The 19624-nt window shown below is 38.6% G+C and overlaps 1 protein-coding gene across 4 annotated transcripts in view; it reads left to right on the top strand.

The window, feature by feature from the left end:
- The window catches only part of UVRAG (UV radiation resistance associated), a 100319-nt gene that overhangs the window by 45889 nt on the left and 34806 nt on the right, over positions 1-19624 (top strand). For all 4 annotated transcript variants that reach the window (XR_008746849.1, XM_027777872.2, XM_013305704.3 and 1 more), the window contains 4 exons: positions 760-844; positions 1310-1397; positions 1967-2027; positions 4065-4230. Coding sequence is in view for 3 of the 4 variants with exons in the window: in XM_027777872.2 (XP_027633673.2) it covers positions 760-844; positions 1310-1397; positions 1967-2027; positions 4065-4230 (400 nt within the window). In the remaining variant the exon portion in view is untranslated. The remainder of the gene's footprint in view (positions 1-759; positions 845-1309; positions 1398-1966; positions 2028-4064; positions 4231-19624) is intronic.

Below are 19624 nucleotides of genomic sequence, written 5' to 3'. Positions count from 1 at the left end.
CTGAATAACTTCTTACTATGACAGCTCTCTAAAACAATCTTACATCTACACTTTATCAACATTTTGAGACACTCAGAAGAGCTGCACTGTAATACAGTGAACAGTGGCTTGATGCAGGCACATTATAATGTCATGAGGGATGTTACTGTACCTGTGATTAGGATCCTATTCTAAGTGTTAGAAGACAAAAATTCCTCTTAATAGCTTAATATGTAAGTGAAAGATGAAAAGCTCAGTAGTCTTGGTATTTTCTTTTACTGGGAAAGCATCATATATATGACTATATGTATGACTGTATATAGTCCTGTATGTAAAATGCTGTATCACTGTCTCTTTGGAGCTCACCAGTGACCAAGCTACACATGAACATTTGATTTTTTTTTTTTAATACCTAGCTACGTTTAAAATAATTACTCGCTACTAAAAATGAGGGGTTTTCCACTTAATTCTGGCTATGCAGGTATTAAGATGCGTTAACTGAATTACTCCACTACTGTGGATGTGGGTGTGAGGGAAAGAGGTGTTAAAGGAGAATCGGGGTATAATTGGTTGTGTTTGGCTGGTGAATGGTGTATAGTGCATGCAGACAGGTGTTTCTCCTACACTGTCATTCCCCAGTTTGGCAGCATAACATGGAAAATGGGCATCTAAGAGTAAGTGGAGGATTATTGCCAACATTTGTGTCAGTATCTACTTTTTAAAACTCCAGATAAGAAAATATTTGAGAGTAATTTTTTCCTGATTCTTCATGTTGCTTAGAAAATGCATTTGAGACTGAATACCAGAAACTTCAAGAGCATAATGAATCCCTGCATGAATTAAGAAAGGAATGCACTGCAAAGAGGTAAAGGGTTTACACTTTTTCTCCGAAGGGAAAGGAAATACAGGCTTGAGAGTGGGCCACTTGAAGTGGGACTCCTGGCACCAAATTTTTACTAATGTTGCTCCAAAACATCAGTTAAGACATCTCTGCTATGATTTGTAGATATCTAAAGTGATAATTAACAGTGGCAAGTCTAGAAGAGAAGAAAACAGATGCTTGATTGCATGTGTAGACTAGGTCTGTTTTAATGTAACACAGCTTTGTAATACTTGGTTGTCATAGTCAAAATACACCTATAGTATGAGGTACAACTGACAATGAAAAATCAGCTTTGCCTTCTGTATTTTTTTATTTTTTGTGGAATTACCTAACTTTTTTGGGGAGGAGAGGTGAAGCTTGGGAAGCTGCGGAAGGGATACAAGGGTTTGATACCTTTACTTAAAGCTTTTGAAGAAACTAATGGGTTTGGGATCTCTTTCCCCAAAGAGAACTGTTTTTGAAGACAAACGCCCAGCAGACTATTCGATGCAAGCAATTGCTGTCAGAGCTATCCTATATCTACCCTATTGATCTGGTATGTTTTTAATATTCTAAAAATCTGCTTGATGTGAAATGAATTTCCTATATATTACACTGTGAGCAAATACCATGTTTTATTAGTGATGAAACTTGCTCTTCACTCATGCTGTTTTTTCCAGCTTTTTCTTGGATTTGGTCCTTAGATTGCAAACCTCACAGGAAGAGGACTTATGCCAGCACCTCACAAATAGTCTCCACAATAAAAGTAGAAATAGCTGTAGCTGTAATTTAATGGATATTTTCATTTTGTTAACAATTTTATAATGTAACCCTGACAGCAGGCTAGCTGAACTTTAACAAAGTGCACATAAACAGATGTCCAAATACTGAACTCCAAAATCTTTTCTATAATGAATTAAGATGAAGCTCTTCCTTCTTTATAAAAAGTTGCATTTATTTCTGAGTTATGAGATGTGGACTAAAATACTGTGTTAAAGTTGCTCTGTTTAATTGAATATTTAGTTTTTTCTTCACAAAAATGCTTTGTCATTGGATTTTGTGCAGGTTTCTGTTTTCTCGATGTTGTTCTGTTCTCACTTTCCGTTGTTGATTTTAAACTTACAGAATGATCAAAAGGATTACTTTGTTTGTGGAGTCAAGCTTCCTAATTCTGAAGACTTTCAAGGTAGCCAGATATTATTTAGTTGCTCAGTTGACACTGCTTGTAAACTTTATGAAAATAAGTAAACTGATAGCAATGGCTTAGGACCCAAATTTATGACTGGAAAGGTGTAGACTAGAAGAAAACTTTTATGCCTTTTTTATTCCTACCTCCTAGCTAGTTTGAAGGAAGTTACTGTTGACTCTTGGAAAAGTACCTCTGTATTCTAAGACTCGATACTGAAACACTGGAACAAGTTACCTAGATTGCCTGGGAGAGTCCTGGGCAACCTGCTGTAGCTGACCCTGCTCTGAGCAGGGGGCTTAGACTATGCGATTTCCAAAGGTGGCTTCCAAACTTAGTGATTCTGGAAAACATTTGTCCTAAAATTGCATTATGACTACATTGAATCCGTAAATTTTGATGGAGCAACATGCATGAATCCCCATTCAGTTTGCTGTAGTTGCTGGTGAACTACCAAGTAAATAACTTGTGTAAGTAAGACTTTAAAGCTGCCTGACAGTATGGAGTATCTTACAAGTCAGCTTCTACTTCAGCTGTCTACAGTCACCTTATTGCAGAAGCAAATATATAGCATGCCTATCTGTATAACAGTTGTACAAGTAATGGCATGCATTCATCTGCAAATGTTTGATGTGAGTTGGAACTTCATTAAAATATGCTTGAGAATTTCTTGCTCCCAGTACTTGCTCATTCTGCAAGGTTTGAGGTTTTTTTCCAAGAAACAATTGTTTAACTCTTTAAAGCCATCCCATAGTAGTTAACTTGTGCTAACAACATGTATATTGGATGCTAGGATAGCAGAGGAATAATCTGTAAAACAAATCCAGTTTGTCAACGTGACAAAAATCAGCCTATTTCTTTGTCTTCCTGATTGCAATAAATATGATAATGAATTCAGTTTGGCAGTGCTTAAGAAATCAGTGGCCTGCATCTTCTGGCCCATTTTCAGGTTACTGGTATTAATTCCTTACAAAATAATTACTAATTCTTTATCATGTAGTATTATGAGGAAGAAGTACTAAGCATTCAGCTTGTGAGATACACAGTTAAATTTGAAAACCAGCTGTCTGACGTATCTTTGTTCAGATACTTGATTTTTTAAAATATCATTATCCACTAAGAATCTGAAGGATCAAAAACACTTTATTCCCTAAAAAACAACTTTGCTGCAGAAGTTGAATACGTTTTACAAAATCCTTTTTGAAAGGGGTGTAATTTAAATCAGTGTACTGTGTCATGTTCTGATAGAGCTCAGCATGATTTTGTGGTTGACATGGAACATCATAAGCTTTTTTAGAGGGTCTTCTGTATAGCTGATTTCATGGACTCCCTTCTTCATCAGAAGGGATAACTCCATGTTTTTTGTATCAGTGTGTTCACTAACAAGGAAGAAAAATAAAGAAAACAGAAAGGAAGAGGCTGTAGGTGGCTAAAGGCTGTAATTTGAATTGCAAGACCTGTGTGTATTCCCAGCTGGTGAAGCTTTAAGGTTGAAACGTTAAATTTCAAATTGAAAATGTTACTTTAAAATAATGGGATAATCTAAGTTCTTCCAGTTGTTGGCAGAGAACAGAGTTCATACCCTGGGGTCAGTGTATCTCCAACTGATCTTGCTAATGAATAAGGTTATGGAAGAATGCAGTTTTACCTGACCCTGGTCATGTGTGTCAGCTACATCTAGAGAAATGCAGAAAGTTTCAGACTTGAATTTTGACACAGGAATTTTGTTTTGCTTTTCCTGTCTCTTCTTTACCATCCATACGCACCTAGGCAAATATTGAGAAGAGTAACTTTTAGCTTTGAAAGTGTAAAATTGGAAGGTGAACAAGCCATCGCCCTTTTATAAAAGAGGCAAATACGGTGAACTGTGAACATTTGTAAAGCAGTCTAAATTTATTTCAAGCTTGCATCTATTCTTAAGTTATAACTTCTGATAGCTCTGTTAATTGTATCATTCTCTGAACAATAGATGAACTTGTGCTGAGTCTGTACTCTGATTCAGTTGATTAAATAACAGAATCTTTTTATTATTGACAGCAAAAGATGATGGAAGCATTGCTGTTGCCCTGGGCTACACCGCTCACTTGGTTTCAATGATATCCTACTTCTTACAAGTGCCACTCAGGTATCCTATAATCCACAAGGGCTCCCGATCTATAATCAAAGATAATATCAACGACAAACTGACAGAGAAAGAGCGAGAGTAAGTATGTCATAAATGTGCTTATGTACTTCCTTCAAAACAACAAATTGGCAACAAAAAACCCCCAACCCCCTTGAACAGCTTTGGGTAGTCTGAAGTGATGTGGAGTTTGAAGTTATTTTTTACTGCTTTCAGTAGCTGTGGGACTGTTGTTTTTCTTGTGTTAGAATTCTATGATCTAGTAGAGTAGTTCAGCTCTGTCATTCTAGGTCTGTTGGCGCGCACATACTATTGTTTGGGCTTCTAATAATGCTAGAAAAACTTAAATGGTGTGTCTTATAGGTAAGTTTTGGCTGTTGATTGGAAAAATTGCCTTTTATGTCTTGCCACTGGCTATGGGAATAAACTGCAGGTAGCAAGTACAGCTTCACTTGAGGAGTTACTGCCAGTACTGGAGTAGTGGTTGATAAACGTGATAAATTAAATAGCTTTCTTGAATGCAGAGGATTTAAATCAATTGAAAAAAAGCACTGTAAACTTACCTACTATTAACCAACTTAATATTCAATGAGGAGTCTTTCATTTATTCTGTAATTGTCTTTCAACATGTACTTACACTATAGTTATTGTTGTGCTACTAGGAAACTATCTTGGTGTCCTTAAATTCACTCTTTGAATGTCTTCTCCTGCATTTTGGCACTTTGCCTATTTTTCCCACTGTCTTTGCAAATGTGTGCTTTAATATGAAAGCAATGGCAATTATTGGTTAAGTTTCACTTTGTAGCCTGCAACCACAGAACTCAAAGGAATGCAATACTGACCAGCTGTAGGAGGCCAGCTGCTCACCTCTGGTCCTGTGTGTGTTTGGGTGGCTGCAGAGTAAGGCTTGGAGCATCAGTAACTTTGTTTTTCCATGTCCAAGGTTTGGAAAAGGGAGCAAAGGAAATGGCTGAGGGGTAAGGAGTCTGTGAAAAGTAGCTGTCTCTCTTGACATAAAACCTGTAAATTAAAAAAAAACAAACCTCCACACCCATAAAAGCCCCCCAAAACAAACCCACAAAAAACCCTCTTTGGAAATGTACAATCAAAGTATTATAATATTTTAACACTAATTACTGATAGTCCAAATCAAGATGGAAGGGTCTTACTGTGTGTAGTTGACTGGGTTGAGATGCTTGGAAGTGTATGATTTCTCTTTGAAGCTGAGTGACTTTTGGCAGGACAGCAGAGGTAACTTGCCTTAAGAGTTAATCTCTCTGAGGTCTTCCTGTTTTGATACAATGAAATATGGCTATATAATTATGTCTTGCAAATTAATTTTGATACCATTTTAATAACTTGTCCAAACAATTCCTGGGTAACTTAATAGAACATTAATCTGTTCTGCTTCCGTTTAGTCTCTAAGCATATGATCATACTCCTTCCTGTACACCACTTTCAGAAGGGTAGCAAGCTACAACATTTAGATCTGGAAAACAAATTTCTGAGGAGTAGAGCTGCCTGTGTGGGGGTGTATAAAGATTAAACCAATTTCCTGTTGTCTGAGACAGATTGGAAGGTTTAGTCCTTCAGGCTGTAGGCTTCCAAACCCTCATGACTTAATACTTTATTGCACAATAGAGTTCTGAAAAGCAGAAAGTTTAGCTAAGTATATAAATCCCTGTTGGGCCATTTACCTGTGTTCTGCAAGAATTTTTCAGGATTAGCTCCTGCCTGAGATCTTGTCTTCCCAGCTATTGGAGAGTCAATCCTATCAACTCTCAAGGGACCTTGCTTGCTGTAGAAAACCTCAAATGTCTTGCAGTTTTCTTTCTAAACTAATAGCTCAAGTTTCTCACCTGCTCCTAACTGAATTGAACATAGCAATTAATATGCATTATTAAATTTCTTTATTTCAGTCACCTTCCTTTAGCAGCTTTTAAAACTCCAACATGTGACTAATTACTCCGTTTTCTTTATACTCAGTCTTTGCTGTAACACACAGCATCGTGATTGACTAGATTAAACGTTTTACTTGGCTTTGTAATTTATTTTTTTTTGAACTGCAGGGTTTCCCTGAGATCCATATTAAGAGCTTCTAAAAATCGTGCTTTGGGGGAATAGCTGATGTTTTCACTTGAGAACAATTTCATAAGTACATGTGTTTGTATTTAATGTTATATTGTATAAATGTGTTCCTTCACTTTCAAGTTTCTTTACCAGCTTTTTAAAGCCCTTGTAAGCTGGTTAAATATTTTTGAGAGCTTTCAGAATATAAGTTACGTTTGGGAAATGCTTTATCTGCTTCAGGTTTGTTTATTTGGATGATCCAGATAATTTAAATCTCAAAGTTCTGGTAGACGTATGCAATTTTGTCTGTTGCAGTTACAGTTTGTAATGGAACTTGAAGCCTACAAAAGTAGGGGGCTCTGAGAACTCAGCACTTCTCTGGCTGCATTACTTAAGGTAGAATAAGTTGTATATGTATATATCTGCCAGTAGCATACAATATATGATCAGCTTCATAATTGCAAAGGTATTAGTGTTTCTAATCTATTCAATAACTGTTCCATTCTTGTATTCCATAAAATAGTTTTGGTACTACTGAAACACTGTCTTCTCTCATAAATCTATTTTTGACTTTCTGAACCACCAAGGTGAGGCAAGAATATGATTTTCACTAAATATTTCGTTAATATACTTCATTGGTCCCATTCAACATCTGCAAGTGCACCAAATATGTAGAAAGAAAGAGTACCATTCCTCAGAAGTTCTGGAGTCTGAAAGGTTTCAAAACAAATGAGGGCACCCCCATTGGGTTTGCAGAGGACACGAGCTGGGGGCAGTGTGACCTGCTGGGGGGCAGGGGGCTCTGCAGGGGGTCTGGGCAGGCCGGGCCGAGGGGCCGAGGCCAGTTGTATGAGGCCCAACAGGGCTGAGTGCCGGGCCCTGCCCGTGGGTCACACCAGCCCCCCACAGCGCTGCGGGCTGGGGGCAGGGGGCTGGGAACTGCCCGGCGGGGAAGGGCCTGGGGGGGCTGGTCGGCAGCCGGCTGGGCATGAGCCCCCAGTGTGCCCAGGTGGCCACGGCGGCCAGCAGCACCCTGGCCGGTGTCAGCAGCAGCGTGGCCAGCAGGGCCAGGCAGTGCCCGTCCCCCTGTGCCGGGCCCTGGTGCGGCCGCCCCTCGAGCCCTGGGCTCAGCGTTGGGCCCCTCACCCCCAGGCAGACCCGGAGGGGCTGGAGCGTGTCCAGAGCCGGGCAGGGGCTGGGGAAGGGGCTGCGGCACAGCTCTGGGGGGGTGGGGGGAGCTGGGGGGGCTCAGCCTGGGGAAAAGGGGGCTCAGGGGGGCCCTTCTGGCTCCCTACAGCTGCCTGGCAGGAGGTTGTAGTGAGGTGGGGTCAGTCTCTTTTCCCAAGGAACCAGTGACAGGACGAGAGGAAACAGGCTCAAGTTGCACCAGGAGAGGTTTAGGTTGGATATTGGGAAAAATTTCTTCCATGAAAGGGCTGTCAAACACTGGAACAGGCTGCCCAGGGATGTTGTGGAGTCCCCATCCCTGGAGGTATTTAAAAGACGTGTGGATGTGGTGCTTGGGGACATGGTTGGGATGTGGTTTAGTGGTGGACTTGGCAGTGCTGGGTTAACTGTTGGACTTAATGATCTTAAAGGTCTTTTCTGACCTAAACAATTACGTGATTTGGTTCTGTGGAGACAGAACTCCCAAACTAAAGCTACTGAGGACAGCAGCATGTTCCTCTGTGCAGTGACAAACATACATGTTTGCTGAATAAACCACCTAAATTCTTTGGCACTGTTCTTGCACAACTGAAAACTAGCACTTCATCACATTCTCATAAACATAGTAATGATTCTGAGATGAAAGTATTTATGATGTGTTCTGACACTGTCTGTCAAGTCGTGCATTTAATGCTTCTGTTAGTCTGCTCCCAGATATTTAAGTAAAGAATAGCTTCCAGTTTACAGCAAAATAAGGACTGTTATGTCTGGAGTGAGTCATACTTGGTGAAATTGCCTGTGTTGGTGTTGCTGCTTATTGTATTTTTCTTTTTGTTGTTGTTGTTTATATAGTCTTCAGTTCAGTATAGTTCTGTTCTTTCATTGTCAGTGTAAGCTAAACATCTTGCAAAGTAAATGCCTGCATTTTGCTGGCTGGAAGCTACTGAATCTTTTGAAACTGTATCAGTTTCCTTGCAAACTTTAAAGTGAGTCCAGTAAAGCACGGTTATGCCATCTGTTTGGGAGTCTTTTGGCCTCTGTTGGTTCAAATCTATGCTTGGTTGCTACTTTTTATACTTGAAGCTTCAAATGTCACTTACATAACCTGACAGCTGAATATTCAAGAGTAGAATACTTGTTTAATCAAATCACGTTAGACAGCTTAGAAATATGTATACTCTCCTAAGAAAAATAATGTTCTTTGGAGTTTATTCATCTTTCTGGTACTCTGTGTGTCTGGATGAGTGAAATGCACATTCACAGAAATTATTTCTGTTGTATTTTTGCATTCTTGGTCATATTGTGTGTCTTAAAAGATTTTCAAGAAGTCTTGCTTTTCTGCTAAGTAATTTGAAAATGAGAATGGTTTCAAGAGAGTTTTGCTAACATTGTTTCTCTGTAGTAAAAATAAAGAGAAATCAAGTAGTATGTTCAGGCTGTTCTAGCTCACGCTGCACCTTCTTCCCACCAAACCATGTTAAGGGAGAATTAGAAAACTAGCAGTAGTAAGAAGAAAACCACCTCAAAGTCATATTTCAGACTAGGGAAAAAAAATGAAGGGGTAAAATACGTGATCTGAAAAGGTTTTGTATTTAAAAGACAAGTGGTACATCATAGTTTTCAGGCGTAGCTACTGGAGCACATACAGGCATTTCAGAATTGTCTGATCTCAAAGTAGTGCTATTTTTTCCATGTGTTGTATGTTTAAACATTGAACTTATTGCCACCTCATGTTATAAAGGTAAAAAATATATATTAAAAAATAAAATAAAAAAAACACAACAAAGCGTACCTAGACAGTGATGGAAGAAGCTTATGTAGTCTGGTGTATTTTTTGCAGAAATATTTGGCATTTGCTGATTTGAGATAACAGTAAACTACTCTAAAAGTTTCCTTGCTGTTTTATAATTTATAGAAAGATTTAAGGTCTTTTTTTTTTTCTATTCTGCTTGGGAAATACAGACTCCCAACAGGTCAAAGGAGACACAGGCAGCTGCAGTGCAGTCTTGGGCATCTGCCTTCAAAAGCATCTGATGTCTTTGCAGTTATGTTTTATTACTTATATGTACCTCGAGAACCAAATGAAATGGCATGAGGAGTGAAACTGAGCATGCTGCTATGGCTTTCTAAATTATGCTGCTACTTGTCCTGTCTGAACACCTTCTGTCATCACTAAACACAGGAAACATTTATCTATTGCACTACTATGTCTCATAGAAAACATGATCAAAATTGCATGCTGTGTTTGCACCTAAAAGTGATAGGTGTGATCCTGAAGTAATTTCATGGAAACTATTTCTGTGCTGTGGATTTGTACCTCAAAATTGTCTTTTTCTGGAGCTCAGCTTCATTATTATTGAGAACTTAAAGCATGCCAGAAGGTTGTAATTATTAATCATTTTGTCTTGATTTAGGTAGAAATAGCTGTTTTGAGACAGGATTGTGAAGATCTGCTGGCATCAGACTTCATCTGGGAACAAAGTCTGAGTGCATCAGACCTCTTGTATCGCAGTGGCACTGCAGCACTCAAAAGTAGCTCTAATTCCCTGGGTGTCAATACCTTAAAGACCGATTTTATTTCATTGCCATAGCCCACGTGAGAAGTGCAGAGGTGTGAATAATAAAAACCAGGTTGTCTTTCACTGGGATGAAGGTCTTGTGGCAACTGAAAAGCATATCAATCTTGAAACACAGGTGCTCTTGTTGGATCTTCAGAATAGTTCTGGATTCCTTAAGGATGTAAAGCCGTGAGCATATTTATCCTAATACAGCTTCTGTATACCTAAAGCTGACATACAGGTGCAGGGCCAAGGGCTGCAGCACTGTGTGAGGTGAATGGTAATGTATCTGCATGGCTTGATGATTGAGTCTTGAATTCAAACCAGCAGGTTAGTTTACCCCAGTTTGAGATGCTTTTGATTTAGGGACCCAGATTTCGGAGAAGTAGAAAAGTTTCAGAGTAAGTTGAGCCAGATGTACTTTTAATCTGCATGTGTTTAAGCAGTCAATTTGATATCTTGGTGTTGTATTTTTAGACACACTCATTTGTACTGATAAAGAAAACTTCCATTGTGTGTGGTTCACACACAGTGTTAAGGCATGCAATATGGGTTACAGTGTAAGTTCTGGTATAAAAATTTTCACTTTTCAGGCTTGTGAGGAAAGCAAAGGTTGTATCAAAGCCAGTCTGCTTTAAGACTGCTTCCATGCTGCCTTTCTCCATGTGTTGTCTTTCAGTTAGTTTAACTGTGGCAAGCGGGATTTGCAAATAGGTGGTGGTAAGTGATGCTGAACAGGCATATGGACGATTTTGGAATGTTTGGAAACAGCTAGTTGAATGAGCATGGTCTAAGAGTGGCCCTTGCTACTGTGGTCTTGCCCCTGTTTCAAAGGATGGGAAAAACAAGAGTTTCAGCTGTAGTAGACTTAAGCACTTTAGCACTGTTGTACTTCTGTTTTGAGCCTGGTAACAGATAAGCCACTTGCAACAAGGCAATCTGAAAAATCATGACACAAGCAAGAATAACTTTTCACTGACATAACATCTTGCAACTCAATTGAGAAGTCTTTAGTCATATTTGGTACTTTGGCTGAGATAACAAAATGGCAGCTTTGGGAAGAAATTTTGGTAAATGTAAATCAGATGGAGGGAGATGGTTTGTTGAGAAATGTAATAGCTGTCAAAGCAAAGCTGATTCTGTGTGGTAGATTGAGTGTGTGTTAAATGTTCAACGATATTTCTCGAAGAGTGCTTTTTGCCATGAACTTATCTTGAACTGTATTTTTATGTTCCACATTCTTGAGGGTGCATAGCTAGAATCCTAGCTTACTTTTTTTCTTGATCACCAAAATAATGCTTTTGCCTTCATTCGGTCAGCAAGTATTACTGTGCAGAGATTAAGAATTAGATCAGGTGTTCTTTAATGAATTTAGTTACTGTTAACACTATTTCTGGGAACTAGAAGCTTTTACATGCTCCTGGCCAGTCTGAGAAAGCAGATTTTGTTTACTGCAGTAGATCAGACAACTGACCCCAGATATCTACAGCTGAGAAATGTTTCTGTGAAGACATACTAGTCTTAATTTACTCCCATTGGAACACTATACTCCTGATGAGATTATTTTTCATAACATTACTTCATTTTTCAATAAGCAGGGACTTGACCTCTATAAAGTGTCCTCTAGTTTAAAATGATCCTTCAGTGGCAGGGAGATTTACAGATCTGATACTGACGTTGTCTGTTCTGTCCATACAGATAGTCCTTGCGTTGTGATATCCATCATGGTTTGTATGCCTTGATTTCAAGCTGAAATATGTCACGGAAATGCACTATTTACAAAAAGCCATCAGTGTCACTTGTTCTGTGGTTTGCTAGCTGTGTTTGAGGTGTTTGAAAGCGTTATTTGCTGAAGTAGTGGAATGATACCCTCTTGTATAAATTGGTGAGTGTCTTATCAAGAAGTGCCTGACTTTCAGGATCTGGGTCTTTGCTTTCTTTTCCTGTACAGCCTGGACATACTGAAGTTATTGTAGATTCTCCAGAAACAAGGTCACAGCAGTTACCCTTCATAATAGAAAGATGGCAGTGCTTCTGCTTTCAATTATCATCTTCTTGAGCTATTCAGATACGCATTTTGAAAATATATTTCATGAAGTTAAAACTACCAATATGTTTTCCTTTCCCAGTAAACTAATTATCTTTGTATAGTGAAAAGCTTGAATGAGGATATGTTTTTTTTTCCCTTGGCAGTCTGTATTTTTGTCATCAAGTTTTGTTTTACAAGTGTAGCTTTTTCTCTGGAGTAGAAACTAAAAACCAACTAGTAATCAAACCTGAATTCACTTGTGATCTGTGATTCATATTCATGTCTTAATCTCATCTCTAACAAAGTGCACGCTGTAATCCTTTCTTCTGCCTTTTCATTTGATATCAGCATTGCTCACTGGGTGGGGATCTTAACTTTTTCATTTAAAACTTTTCCAATCATGCTGATAGTTGGCAGAATAGTTAGCTGTTCCTGGTAGGCTAGTAGTCACCCTAAGGTCACTTTGTGGCCTCCACTGTCAGTTGGTAGCTTGATCTGAAAAGGACTTGAAGTGTTCTGTGTCGCATCTCTATAATTGAGAAGTCTGGTGATGACGGCAGTTACATACTGTTGTCTTTTAGTTGTGTTCCTTCCAAGCAGCTGAGTGCTTGTTGGGTCTGCTACTTAGAGGTCCTGTGCCAGTCTCTGCTCTGAAGCAGACAGAACTGTGGTGCAGCTTATCTGAGAAGGAAACAGTTTTTGAAGCTGTGCACCCGAAGCTTCTAGTGCCTTGGTCTTCTGGTGGAGTGCAAAGAGGTTGCAAGTGCTGGGTGTTTTGGTGCCTGTGGCTTTTCAGCAGCCTACTTCTCGTACTACTTGATTCAAAGTGTCCTGTGGCGTAGTGATTTTAAGTGAGCTGGCTGGACAGTGGTAATCCTTCTCACCTTAAGGTTTTCAGGGTTTGCTTTCTTCTGGTTCAGAAAAGTCCTAGCACTTTTAAGTAACACGAGCTTTCCCCTCTGGATACAACATTGTTTTACAGTGAGCAAACAGGATGTGGTTAGGCTGGAGGGAAAACACTAGCTCCTTCCTCCCCTGCCTGCCCCCCTTGCAGACCCCAAAAGTGGGCGAGGTTGAAATAACTCAAACTTCAGTAAATATTTAAACCTTGTTCTTGCACACTCCTCATACTTCAGCCATATCAAGCAAGAACTTGTGAAGTTTTTAGGTCATTGTCTTATCTGGATTGGCCGATTTAGTTCTATCCTTATATAGGTTGTGCTAGTCATGGGCTTAAGCTTGAAATTTATCATTTTCTAAACTGCCCTGTTTTTTGGTAGTGTTGTGAGGCACAGTTTGTTCCCTGGATCTGATGGATGACTCTGCAATCACACCAGTGACTGTTATGGTCACAGAAATTACATCAGTTCTTTATCTGTATTATAGTGAGTAATTTGGTTTCAGCTGCTTTCTGCCAAGTCTGCTCTACAGTCATCTCCCTGCAGCCATTCTGCTTACTGTCCTTGGAAATAAGAAGTGAAGGAAAAAGCCATGTCAAGTTTGTTCTCTGACAAAGTTGGTGGATGCAGTTTGGCAGGAAGTATCAAAGGTACTGCAAATATGGTGACGTGAAAACACAGTGGTATTGGCTTCATTTAGTTGATGAACTAAGTTTCTGATCTTTTAGTTAACTACTGGATAATTAAGTGTTCTTAAAATATATGTCCTTGCTGTTAATTTAGCTTGTAAGGCTGCAAATATTAACACTCCTTGAACTTCAGCATCACTTTGAACATTAAGGTTATCTAACAAAATCCAAACTAGATTTGGAATTTTACTTACATTTGCCAAATGGGATGTAATATTCTATTTAAACTGTGCCACACTTCAGCCTGTGGAAAACAGTTTGATGTGTAAAAATCATTATTTTACTGACTTCTTCCCTAATGAGCTTTCTGAAGTAGGGATTAAACTTTGAGACTTTAATTTGGGATATGGCAGAAGTCTGAACAGAAGAGAGAATAAAAGATCTAAAACATATGGTATAATACCAAAGTAGAAGCAAGTGAAAACAGTTAAAAATGAAGCAATTTCTTAAGCTTTAAAAATAGTCTGTATTAAAGACAGGCGGCTATAGACAGTAAAGATTGGCCACCAATATATTGGTGCAGATGTGATTTTTCTGGATACAGAGGAGTTCATAAATCATAGAACACAACAGTAAATGTGTTTGGACTTGAATACATAAGAGATACTTGAGGTCTGAAATAAGTATATGGAATAGAGATTCTTTCAGCTTTTCTTAACAGTTACCATCTGACTGAACCAAGAATCCTGTAGTGTTTTACTGCATGTTCATCAAACACTGAAATATGTAAAACAGCTAATGATTAGCTAGGGATATAAAATTAAACAAGATCTTAATGGCTGTAAGTACTTGGCTAGTCAGCTGGAAAAGGTAGGATAGTGAAGAGAAGTTCTTAGTGGTTAGAGTAGAATATTTAGCACAACTTATTTTTGAGTTGTAAGAAGGGGGTCTAATGCTCAAAACTCTGAAATTAGGCTAATCATGTTTTTAGGATTGAAACAGACCTCCGGTTTTCAATCATCAATATTTGGCATCATAAGCGGTCTGTAAATTTTTTTTTAATGTAGTTAGTTTTTTGATTTTATATATATCAGTACTAGTGAGCAGTTTTGGTTGGGGACACTGTAGTAGCAAACTTCCTGCCCATGCTTTCTTATTAAAGCCAGTCGTTTAATCCATATATTCAAATGTCAGTAAGAGATTAATTATAACCTTTTATTTTATTAAGAAGTAATTAATACTTTAATGTGTTTGGGGGGGGGGACGACACACGACCCGCTAAACCTGATTGATCTGAACTGTAGGCATTTTACCTTAAACTGTAAATATGAAAAAGAATGATCTTTGCAAGAAGCTGTTCTCTACCATCTACTTCTGAAATTTCTCAGACTTACCTTCAGAAGCACCTAATCCTAGTTTCCTTTGCTATGTCTTGAATCATAGAAAATAAGGCTGAAATCAATAGTGGAAAATAATTTAGACAACCTTCCTACCCCAAGGAAAGATGGTGAAGTTCTATTTAAAGGGAAGTGTTACCATAGCTGAGAATACAGAGTGGTTTGAACTTGCCTTAGAGACTATACATTAGACTTCCTTGTGCCTGTGGTTTTATGATTTTAAGATGATCTGCTTGTGTCTGGATGAACAGGTAGTTTCAGCAATGTGGAGCGATGGCTGGTGGTCTCGTGGGGCACGCTGCAGCTTTTGGATCGGATTGCTGCAGAGATGCCGTAGTCACAGCGTCTACTTCCAGCAGAAATGTCTTCAAGCCTTTAGACAGGTATAACTGGCAAAGGTGTTCATTGAAACTTGTGTCTGCTCATCCAGTACTGCCTCCAGACCACAAATGTATTTAGACATATTCAAGAATGCATCTTGAACTGAAAAGTGAAATTTGGCTTGGTTTAACAGTGATATTTCTGTTCAGCTGTTTGCATTTTAATGATTCAGCTGGAGTGGAAATGATGGCAACCAGCCACCCTTAATTTTCCATGTTGACTGGAATTGCAAGTATTGAGGTTTGGGGGGTTTTTAATAGAAAGGCTTTTAAACCAAAGTTGACAACTTAGTGCCCTGTCTACAGTCTCTGTAACCTTAAAAATATGATTTACTGTAGTAAGGTTATATTTTACTTTTCACTTAGAGGATATGTGTGTATGTGTGTGATGTCTAAGATGTATTCTAGTTGACTAAACACCATCTTAAAAAAAAATAATCTCATTAAAGAGTAATTCCAAAATGGCAGATTCCTAAGAGTCCTGTTGATGGTGTAGTTGGTTACCTGTAAGCTTCATACCCATCAGAATACTATTTCTTATGCAAGTGATCAAACTGATTATTTTAAAACTTGGAATTTGTGAAGTGCTGCAAGATCCTTGAAGAACTTAAATTTTAATTCCATTGTTGATGGTAGGGTGCTGATTCTCCAATTTCAGCTTGAAGAATAAGTAGACTCTCAACCCTGTTTTTTATTTAAAAGGCTGACTTGAGGTCATTTTTCCTCATCATAGTAACTGTGAACAAGCACATAACCTTTGCCTCACTTTTTCCTTTTCACAACTCTCTTGGGAGGGCTTAATGAGGTTTAGTACCCTAAAACTTTCACGTGGAGTCTACAGTGTAAAATAACACCAACGCTGACACTTAAAACATTTTTTTGCTGGGATTTCTTCCTTTTCCACCCGTTTGCCTGGGCAGTTTACAAGCAAATTAGAGTATGTATCTTCCTCTTAGGCTTGCACTAATCTGTATTCTGATACTTGAGTGTGTGCTTTGATTTGTTGGTTGCATTTGAGTTTCTTACGTGTAGATACATTTGGTTATGTAGATCAGCAGTACCCTAAGCCTTGACCTGCTCATACTTGTTGCTGATGGGCAATGAGTAAGCAAAACCTCCTTATGTGTAAATGGCTGAAAATCAGTTACTCTAGATACTTCAAAACCCCCTTCTTTGTTCTTAGAACTGCTCATGGTTAGTGGCATCCAGTTGTGTTAAACTCGGGATTTGAGTGCAAAGAGTAGTATCTGATAGGAATATTAGGTGTCTTTGATGGAAGAGGAGAGTTTCTTGACTAGCTTTTAATAATGTTCTCCTGTCTGACTTTGATGCCAATTTTTCTTGGATGGGGTTTAAGATTAAGAGTTCTTTATCCAGCAGCTGATTGTTGGCTTAGCAAGTGTGGCAATAATTAATAGGGAATAAGTTACAGGTCGAAATAAAGCAGTTGGTATCGACTTGTTGGAATTAAGATTGCAGGTAGAGAGGAGATGCTTGCTCTTGGGATCCCTCCAAGCAGGAGAGATGGGAGAGAGGTAAGGTGTGGGGGTGGGTGAGTTGCATTGCCATCTCTATTCTAAGCTCTGCTAAAATGAAATTATTCAGAGATGATTAGAAGGGCCTTGTAACTGCAATGGTTTAAATTCTGTTCTCGTTATTTTTGCTGTTGCACATGAGAAATGGCGATCAAAACCTCTTATTGTGAGACTGGGAAAACTTGGATCTTGAACATGTTAGTGTTGGTGTAAGCCTCATGTGTGCTTTGAGGCTGTAAGCATGATGTTCTGGTTCACTATGGAATAAACTGTTCTGTCATTGTGATACCACAAGTAGAAGAACACAACTTTTGCCCAGAGTAACAAATGCCATGAAAGGGGAGGTGAGCTATGTGTGTAAGTGTCATACGTGTGTATGTTAAGTGGTTTATTATGGATTTGCCTCTGTTCCTACAGTGTGGTGCAGCTGGGTAGCACTGGTCATCTGACTTGTATCTCAGGGAGTCCTATAAAATAGAACACATGATTCAAAGAAATTAATGAAAACTTCCTGTTTGTCACAGTCCTTCAGGATTAAATAAGCAAAACATAAAACTTCCAAAACAAATGTAAGCTTTTAAGATGGAGAATCCTCTTCATGTTATCTTAGATCTTAAAGGCACGTATTGACCATCTGGTTAAAATCAGTCTTATGTACAGTTTGGATCAGTCTTAGTGTTCTCTACCTTCTGAATTCGGTGGGGCTTGTTTAATTTCAGCGTCTTTGGCACAATTGTCTTGGATCCTAAAGCTGCCTTTCCGTGTGCCCACTGGCTTATTCCCTTTACCACTACTAGTCTTTGTGCTTTCCGCAGCACAGGCTCTTATCATGGCTGACTGATTTCCCAAGTGAAGCAAGTACAGTGCAGAAACAACCCCAAATGGGGTTCACCTGTTATAACTTACTAAATGTTGTGGGGGTTTTCTTATGTCAAGGTAATGTTCTCTAAACTAAGATCTTCCCTAGGAGTCACTGTCAAAATTACTGCTGCTGCATGCCATCTGAGCAGTGTGCTCTTTGTATACGGAAACAGACGATCTACTGTAAACTCAGGGTGTATTAGGGCTGTGTTTCAAGAAGTCTGGGCACGATTGAAAAGTAATATTCCATAGTCATAAGGTAAATATAACCATATTTTTCTAAGGGTGCACTTTGAACATCAGTATGTAAAAGCTGTTTTGTTCAAAACTTCTGCCTGCTAACAGTAGGTGTATGGTTTCCTCAGTGTCTAAGTGTACTGCTGTGAGGAGGACCAGAGCTCAACTTCTGAGTATGCTCAGAACAAGCTTCCTGCTACTTAAGATCATCTGAGAGAAGTTACCTTGTGGTGATTACACAGCAGATACCTGTAGCTTGCTTGGTTTTTTTGGTTTTTTTCCTCCTTTTCACTAAATGTATCACACACACACTAAATGCATCCTTTGAATGTGTTATCTTAAAGTAAGTATCTATGCTCTGCTTTAAAGGACCTGCTTGATTATTTTTTTTCCCCCAAAACGTATCAGCAAGAATGGAAACAAGGAAGGTATGTGTTGGAGTAGAATGGGCAGGCAGAAGCCATTTTGGATTTTATGAAGTGCTTTGCGATTATAAAAGATACTAAAATAGTAGTTTTCAAATAGATTTTTTTGAGCAAGTATAACTAAAACCTTACACAGCAGACTTAACTTTTTTGCAGCGTGCCAAAGTGAGAGATTTTGCTTACAGTCGTGCTTTTCTAAGGAGCAGGCAAGAAGAATTTCATGTAGGGAGCCAGCAGCTAAAATTGCATTCAATTATATTCAACGAAGCACTATAGAATATGCTATGGTTCCTCTGCCTTAAGCTTATTGCTTGTGATCGGGCTTCATGTGCAACCGAGATAACACAGAAACAAACAGACATAAAAGTCAGTAATATTTTTCTGAGTCAGAAACATGCATACACAAAAATATCCACTAACATTTTTCAGTACTTTCATGTAAATGATTATGTTATGAAAGCTGACACGAGGATGTATGTAGTTTATAGTTTTCCAAGAGTAATTAATGGAAGCTAGAGGACAAAAACGTGAATATTAGCCAAGAAGCAGGACTGACGTGGTGAACAGAAAAACTTTATCTTTACCACTTAAAAGACACTGTGTGTGGGAGATGGTAGAGAGAACTCTAAACCAGGTTTTATCCTCTTTTCTATACTGCATATATTGAAGAGCTCTGTATCTCATAATAGAATACATGGTTCCCATTACTAGTGACTTAATGAAATACTATCTTGTAGTGAAACATAGCTTGTGTTCCTAATGGTGCTTTTATTGTCAAGCTTGAGTTAGTTTTGTACTGTTAATTGTAAAGTTATCCTTTATATCTAAATTCTGCTCTATTTGGGTAGGGTGATTGTAGATAATGAAATGAATTCCTTTTGATTTGTATTTTACACTTAGGATAATGCGTTGTGGAATTTTGTAGCATGTGTTCATTTTGAAAGGTTTTATTTTCTTGCATGGGGAACTAGTTGGATTTATAGATCTATTAAGCAAGGTGAGCTAGAAATATACTGTTTGCTGTGATTTTTATATTCCTCAACTCGAAGTGACCTATTGAGTTTGAAAGTAGCATAAAACTTGACGCTGTCGTCTTAATATTTGATCTGCTGTGATCATGACCTGTTAACCTTTAGCTTTAATGGCAGTATATAATTCTCCTTGAAAGTTGCAAATGTACTTTACTGTGGGGCTGACTGATGATAAAATACACTTAGCGTAATCACCCCTTCAGAATGTGTGTTGTTTCTAGTAGATACTGATCTCCTATATTTGTTATCTTATATTT

This window comes from Falco peregrinus, chromosome 4 (assembly GCF_023634155.1).
Source record: "Falco peregrinus isolate bFalPer1 chromosome 4, bFalPer1.pri, whole genome shotgun sequence".
Taxonomy (NCBI): Eukaryota; Metazoa; Chordata; class Aves; order Falconiformes; family Falconidae; genus Falco; species Falco peregrinus.
This window is presented reverse-complemented; position numbering and strand designations above follow the sequence as displayed.